The sequence below is a fragment of the Phaseolus vulgaris genome, chromosome 9 (genome assembly GCF_051622355.1).
Source record: "Phaseolus vulgaris cultivar YP4 chromosome 9, ASM5162235v1, whole genome shotgun sequence".
In the NCBI taxonomy this organism is placed as follows: domain Eukaryota; kingdom Viridiplantae; phylum Streptophyta; class Magnoliopsida; order Fabales; family Fabaceae; genus Phaseolus; species Phaseolus vulgaris.
In genome coordinates, this window is record NC_143506.1 from 24,589,950 (window position 1) to 24,597,437 (window position 7,488).

Below are 7,488 nucleotides of genomic sequence, written 5' to 3' on the forward strand. Positions count from 1 at the left end.
GAGCATTTGGAACCAACAAGCAACTTAATCCTACTACAATACCTGGTATTATTATCTTCTTGGTCTACCTCATTTTCTGTTCATTTGTTGTAACTATGTCTATTGTAGCTAATTATTTTCTTTCGTGAGTACACATTTATGATTCATCGTTCTCTGCATCAAGTTAATGATAATTTTTTGTTACAATGTGATGGTACCACAGTCAAATAATAAAACAAGTGAAAGCATGTTGAGAGAATCATGAATAAAAGTGAAAAACTTCAAATAAGAGAAAACCAACCCTCTGCTCCAACATTTCCCAGGTTCCGAATAAGTTTTCTGCTCCTCATTTCACTTTTATTTCATTCTAGTTTTTATGTCTTTTTGTTCTTTTTTTGTTTGATTTGTTTAGTGGTGTTCTTTTCCTTTAGTTTTTTTTTTTCTGCTAAAAAGATGTTCAAATAGCAGGAATCTAATTAGATCTAAAGCTGCATATTGAAGGAAGCAATATGGGAAGAGCTAGCAGCAGCAACAGTGGTGAGAGTAAAAAGGGCTGCAGTAGAGGACATTGGAGACCCTCCGAAGATGAGACACTTAAGAAACTTGTGAAGCAATATGGTCCCCAAAACTGGAACTTTATTTCAGAATATCTAGAACGAAGATCAGGTCATTTTTAACTGTCATGACAATACTTGTATTTATGCATTTCCCTTTTCTCTTAGTTTGCATAACTTTTAATCCATCAGTGAGAAATTTTTTGGTTCATTTGGGGTTGAAACGGTTCATTACTTTTTTATGCACAGGGAAAAGTTGTAGATTGAGATGGTACAATCAGCTAGACCCAAACATCATCAAAAAGCCATTCACCGAAGAGGATGAAGAAAGACTCCTAGCACTGCATAAAGTGAAGGGAAACAAATGGGCTGCAATAGCCAGATTCTTCCCTGGAAAAACTGACAATGCTGTCAAGAATCAGTTCCATGTATTAATGGCCAGAAGGAAGAGGGAGCGTTTGGCACTGTCTGGTGACACATTTGGTCATAATCCTCTAATTAATCTTAATAACATGCAAAACTACAAAAACAAGGGAATGTTTGCCACGTATGTCTCACAGAAACCAACTCTTTGGAGTACATTGGGTGCATCTTCAACCATCACATCATGTTTTGGTATTTCTAGTGTGGTTCACAGAGACTCAAACGTGTCTTCAAGTGCTAGAGAGAAAGCATTGTTTGATTTGGACCATTTTTCTTGTCGTAGTCCTCCAACTGTTGGTTCTTCTATTCTTGGCAGTTACTACAGTTTCACTGCCCCAGGACTTCCTAGTGTTGGCAAGGTTGTTCCCCTTCCACACAAATTTTCAAACTATAGTTATGACCACAGACCTATAGACTCTAACAAAAGTTGCAAAACAATTAAACATGCACGTGATAGCTCCTCCACATTATGCAAGTTCAGTACCACTCTTGAGCCTCTTAATCTCAAGCAAAAGGGTGTTTCCTTCATAGATTTTCTCGGAGTGGGAAGTTCTCCTAATCATCGTCACAATTCACACCATAACGTGCTTTAACATACATATATAACTACTATATATTTAGTTAGTCCCTTTTTAAGGAGAAAATTGCAAGATACGTGTTAGATGGTCTATTAAGAATTTGCAGTTCACTTTGCTGTTGTTTTCAATGTTTCCAGGATCATAATATTTCTATACACATCCGAAAAACAAAATTAGTAACAACGTGCAGCAGATAGAAATAATACTCTTTTCTTTTCTTGTTTTGAGATTTTAGGTGAACTTTAGCAGCTGAATTTCAAATGAGTGAATACATTACTATGAACTAATGGTCATAAATGATATCCAGCACTGCCGAAGTCAAATCACTATCACCATGAAGTTGTGAATGAGAGAGTGAATTGAGTTTTATCTTTATCTTCTGAACTGATTCCAGTGTGTTCTCAGATTCAGAGGGTAGGGAGGAGAGTGATTCTAGCCCTGGATTTTGGCTGTTGAAAACTGAGAACAAAGTTGCAACTTGTTCACCACGGTTGAGGAAGAAATGGAACAAGCCCTTGGGGATGACAAAGACGTCACCAGCATTGAGAGTCTTTTGGAAGAGCTGGTTTTGGGTGTTGAGAAACGCAGCCAGCAACCTACCTTGGTTCACATAGATCATCTCAGTGGCTCTGGGGTGGTTGTGGAGGTTCACAAGCCCATCCACTTCAATGTCACTTCTACCAATTGCAAGGCCAAGAGTGTTGAGCCCCACAAACTTGGAAGCAGTGACAATTTTAACTAACGAACCAAAATCGTCCCTGGAACCAGATTTGCTTAGTTCTTGGCTCTTGAAATCATGGGCACTTGTGCTATCTGGGTTCTCACAGGAGAGGCCATTGATGAATATGGCTTGCTTTTGGGGTTGAGTACTTGTAGGGCAATAGTCTTTCACGTTATCACATTCAGCTAAACAAACATGTGTGTTAGTAATGGCTACAAGAAACACGAGGAAGAAGGAAGAATGGGATTTTATCTTCATCTTCAATTGGTTTTTGGCCTAGTCAATGTTGTTTAGTCTTCTTCAACATTATATAACATATGAGCATGTGTGACTAAGGTTTTGATGTAACAAATCTTTGCCATTGTGTTTTTGGGTTGCAAGAAAAACAAGTTACGGCATTCTTGGAGTTCACTGCTGGCTTAGACACTGTGATGCATTGCTTGTAAGAAACATTTTCTTATCTAATGGGTTGTCTACATCTAGTTGTGTACATCAGCAGCCTATATAAGAATGAAGGGTTTAGAGTATGAATTTATTTATTCAATTTAAAATGATGAAATTCAAATAAATCAAACCTATCAATTTTTAGGTGAGGTTTTTCTTTACAATGTCTTAAAATTTAGGTTTTTAAGTCAACCTAATTAAACTTGCTTAATAAAATTAAGTTTGGCATAAAAAAAATTATATTAAAATTTGGATTAGAGTTTATTTTAACTAGATTTATTGAGTATGATTATATGTACACAAATATTTAGTTTTATACTAAAAAAGTTATTAAAAATCTATAAAAAATAATAATTTAAAGTATATACATAGAAATATTTTTTTTTTATCTAAAAGTAAGTTTTCTGAGAATAAATTAAGTATAAACTTACACTAGTGTAAAGATGCTCTTAGACCACAACTTTTAAGGATCTTATGCGTCGGTTTTATAAATGTAGTCGGTTTTATAAATGTAGTCGATGAGCAAATCGTTTATAGTTTAGATTTATAAACTATGACTATAAACCGTAGTGTATTAATGTTACTATAGGCGCCGATTATTTTAGTAATTGGCTCATATTTCTTATATAATATATCTTAATATATCCAGAGAAGGATATAGACGATGATTATTACAAGAACCGATGCCTATACCTCTTTCTTGCATGGTCTCTCTCATACAGTTGTAGTCACCCATAGTCTATTGATCACTATAGACGGCGATTTTGTCCATAATTAACGCTTATTTCTTACATAATATAATATCTTAACATACCCAAAGAAGAGTATAGATGACGATTATTACAAGAACCGAGGCCTATACACTTTTCTTGCATGGTCTCTCCCGTAAACTACGTTTGTAGTCAAAACCATAGTCTATGGGCCACTATAGGCGACGATTTTGTCCACTAACGCTAATAGTGACTTATAAGCTATAGTTACAATCGTAGTCTATGATGGTATTTTCTTTAGTTCAATTTGTTTTATGCATTTCTTCCTCTTAACTTGTTCATTTAAAAATGCTCAGCCATATATGCAATAATATTTTAGACAACTAGATACACATTTTTCAAAACAATCAAATCTCACACACACTCACACACACACACATATATATATATATATATATATATATATTGATAAATAATTTACATCCACCAATATATATTCTTATCTACTTCTGTCTATTTAGCTAATTTCATATACATTATAAGCATGTTATATTAACTAAACCTATATACTATTCATTAACTATCCCAAAGTTATAGAACCTAATGAAGTATGTGGCTCAAGCATTCCTCACATAGTCCATTGTTACCGAATTTAATGGTTGAGTATCTATAAAATATTGCAATACAAAATAAGTTTAAATTAATGTTAAAATACATATTGTTTATTATAAACAATAATTTAAATATTGTTATATGGTCCCAACTTTCGTTAATGTCAAGTCTTATAATGGTAGTCACCCATTGCATAACGTAATAGGCACACTCATACCCTCTCAATTGTTTATTACACTACAATTCAATATTAATTAAAAGTTAATATAGATATTTTGACAAATAATGAAGAGAGGAAGATAGAAAATTACAAACCTGTAGGTTCAACCATGTCAACTTTTGACAAGTTTCACCGTGTCAACCTATGAGTATGTTATATCCACGCAGAAAAAAAACTTGTTAGTAGATATTTAAGTATTATATGTGGATAAGTTGATAATGTAATTACTCGTCAACTATTTATTTGAGATATGCAGATGGCTTCTTGTGGAGTCAACCTTATTAAACTTGCTTAATAAAGTTAAATTAGGAACAAATGTTTCTATATTAAAATTGGCATTAAATTCTATTTTAACTAGATTTATTATGTTTGGTGGTTATCGAACTAGCCACAAATATTTAGTTTTATACTAAGAAAGTGTATTAGAAATCTAAAAATAAGATTGATTAATTTAAAGTATATAAATAGGAATAATTTTTATTTAAAAGCAAGTTTTGTAAGAATAAGTTAAGTACAAACTTAGTTTAATAGTATTATAACTTGATAAAGGATGTGAAAACCTTGATATAGACATTTCCTTCACCATTCTAACTTAATCAATTGTGCCTATATAGAAAGTAATATCGATATAATTTATTATTACTTGGTATCGCAAAAGAAAAGAAAAAGTACAGAACATCTTGCGTAACACATTGCGGATAAGTCCTTACAGACAAGGTTACTCACGTCTGAGAAAACTAATATTGTTCTTATTTTTAGCCTATTTTTACTACAATCGTACGAACTTATGACTGACGATATGAACATCAACAACAAATTTACATCGGAAACGTCAAACGTTGTTTTTGCAACTCATACCATATTTGCGAAATCGTTTATGAATGTCTCAAAAATTAAAGTCTTCACCGGTCAAATTTTTTCGAGTGGCAAGAATGTGTCTCTACTTTGTTGGACATGAATAGTTTTTGCACTTACGACTTCTAAATCCGACTCTAGCACGCCTTCGAAACAAATTGATGATTGGACCCATGCAAATAAGGTGTGTCGTCACGCATTGCTCAGTGCATTATCTAACGATTTGTTCAAAGTATATTGATCTTACAAGGAAGCAAAAGATATTTGGGATTCTCTTATTCTAAAATATAATGTCAAAGATGTCATTAGACAAAGGTTCGTGATAAAAAATAACTATAGGTGGAAGATGATTGAAGACAGAGACATAAAGATTCAAATCAACGAATACCAAAAGCTACTTGAAGATATCAAAGCAAAGAATATAGCCTTGCTTGATGAATTTGTGTCTGAACTACTGATCGAAAAACTTCCACTATCTTGGACTTACTATAAGTAATAACTGAAGCACATACATAAACAAATATCACTGTCAGATCTGATCACCCATATCATCATTGAAGACACCAACATAAAGGAGTATGATGTTGCAAGTTCTAAAGCGTTGTTTGCCAAGGCAAACATGGTTGAAGACAAACTAGTTCCAAAAAGGTACAAGAAAAATAATAATGATAATAAATTTTCTTGTCCCAATGGAACTAACCCCACCTTCAAGAAGAAAGGAAATTGTTTTGTTAGTGGAAGATTAGGTCACCATGCACCTCAGTGCAAACATAGGGTCAAGAATGAAAATTCTCCCAAGACAAATATAGTCACCATTGTTGTGATTGTTTCACAAGTGAACCTTGTGACCAATGTGAGTAAATAGGTAGTAAACTTTGGCGCTACTATGCAAACAAAAATTTGTTTACCTCCTACTCAAGTGTGGGGGATAGAACAGAAAAAGTTTATCTCGATGATTTCAGGACTACCTATCTTAGGAAGATGAAAGATTCTTCTAAAGCTCACATTTGGTAAGACTCTCGCTTTAATTGATGTGCTACATATGCCATTGATTAGAATTAATTTGATATTTGTAGCATTGTTGGAAAAAGTTAAGGTTAAAGTATCATTTAAATCTAACAAGATTATTATGACAAAAAATAATGTTTTTGTGGGGAGGGATATTGTGATCAAGGTCATGGTCATTTTGTATTGAACATTTCTAAAGTTAATAATAAATTTGAGTATTCTACATCACTACTATAAAATCATTAAATAGAAACCAATTTTTGAAAAAACAAATTAATTTCTATACTAACTAAATTAGATAATATTCTAGAGACGAAAAAAATTATTGGTATCTAAACCCTAAACCCTAAAAAATTCTTCAAAGCGGGTCAATAATGTTTTTTTAAATAATAATTTTTAAATGTTTATGTAAATTTTTTTCTTAAATAAAAAATTAAAATTATTTATCATTTTTAAAAATTGTTATTTTTGAATAATATTATTATATATTTTTGAATCTTAAACCTAAATATTAGTATATATTTCATTTTTATATGTATTTTGTTCCGGCTAAGGAGATGAGTCTTAGAGAATTATTGAAGGCTTCGTTTTCTTCCTTCCTTCGGGCAGGTTGTTAGGGTTTCACTGCGATCCTTCCAGTCTTCACACTACTCCTTTGGCTCTCAGTTTTGGGTTAATGTCAAATGTGGGAGGTGCCTGTAAAAGGCACTCTGATGCTTAAGTCAGTAAAGAGGGTATTCGACACTCGGATGTGTATACAGTAATAATGGCGTACCCTAGCAACCTGTCCGAAGGAAGGAAGAAGACGAAGCCTTTAATAGTTTTTTAGGTCTCATCTCCCTAGCAGAAACAATTGGCGCCCACAGTGGGACCCGAAGAGGCTCCTTAGCCTCTCAACTAGAGGGATCCATTCCCCTTAAACCTCGATTGGTGGGCTTGTTCCGGTATGCCAATATAGTCCCGCATCGCTCAGGAATTGAGGTCAATGGTAGTTTAAATACACCTTCTTCCATTCACCCTTTGAGACAGGGATGCGGTGATTCCCCTAGAGATGTTGCCCAACAGACTTGAGGTCAGAACATATTTTGAATGTTAAAAATTTATAAAATATTGTTTTTAATTTTCAGTATCATCAAGTTATAATAATGTATTTTCTCTAATACTATTTTATATATTATTTAATTAGTTGTATTACTTTATTGATATTAGTTTAACCAGTGATTCAACCATATCCAAATCAGTTTAATAACTAGTCCGTTTTGCAAAACATAACTATTTTGTTAAAAATTCGTACATGCAGAATGCTACCTCTTCGTAGTTACTCACAAACATGTCAAGGATGCAAAACATATTATATTGAGCGATGACAAAATACAATTTATAA

At 33.1% G+C, this 7,488-nt stretch overlaps 2 protein-coding genes across 2 annotated transcripts; one reads left to right on the plus strand and one right to left on the minus strand.

Annotated features, from left to right (window-relative positions):
• The first annotated feature begins 488 nt into the window (after positions 1–488).
• Positions 489–1,549, plus strand: LOC137822305 (uncharacterized). The gene is made up of 2 exons (XM_068627191.1): positions 489–645; positions 783–1,549. Exons 1-2 carry the CDS (start codon positions 489–491, stop codon positions 1,547–1,549), a joined length of 924 nt encoding a protein of 307 aa, XP_068483292.1.
• Positions 1,550–1,730: 181 nt separating this feature from the next.
• LOC137821552 (germin-like protein subfamily 3 member 4) lies at positions 1,731–2,545 on the minus strand. The gene has a single exon (XM_068626197.2). It carries the CDS (start codon positions 2,511–2,513, stop codon positions 1,818–1,820), a length of 696 nt encoding a protein of 231 aa, XP_068482298.1. The 5' UTR covers positions 2,514–2,545; the 3' UTR covers positions 1,731–1,817.
• Between the last annotated feature and the right edge of the window lie 4,943 nt (positions 2,546–7,488).

Coding starts and splice junctions, on each gene's coding strand:
- LOC137822305 (XM_068627191.1), top strand. CDS start 489: ATGGGAAGAGCTAGCAGCAGCAACAGTGGTGAGAGTAAAAAGGGCTGC. Junction 646..782: donor ATATCTAGAACGAAGATCAG/GTCATTTTTAAC, acceptor TTTTATGCACAG/GGAAAAGTTGTAGATTGAGA.
- LOC137821552 (XM_068626197.2), bottom strand. CDS start 2,513: ATGAAGATAAAATCCCATTCTTCCTTCTTCCTCGTGTTTCTTGTAGCC.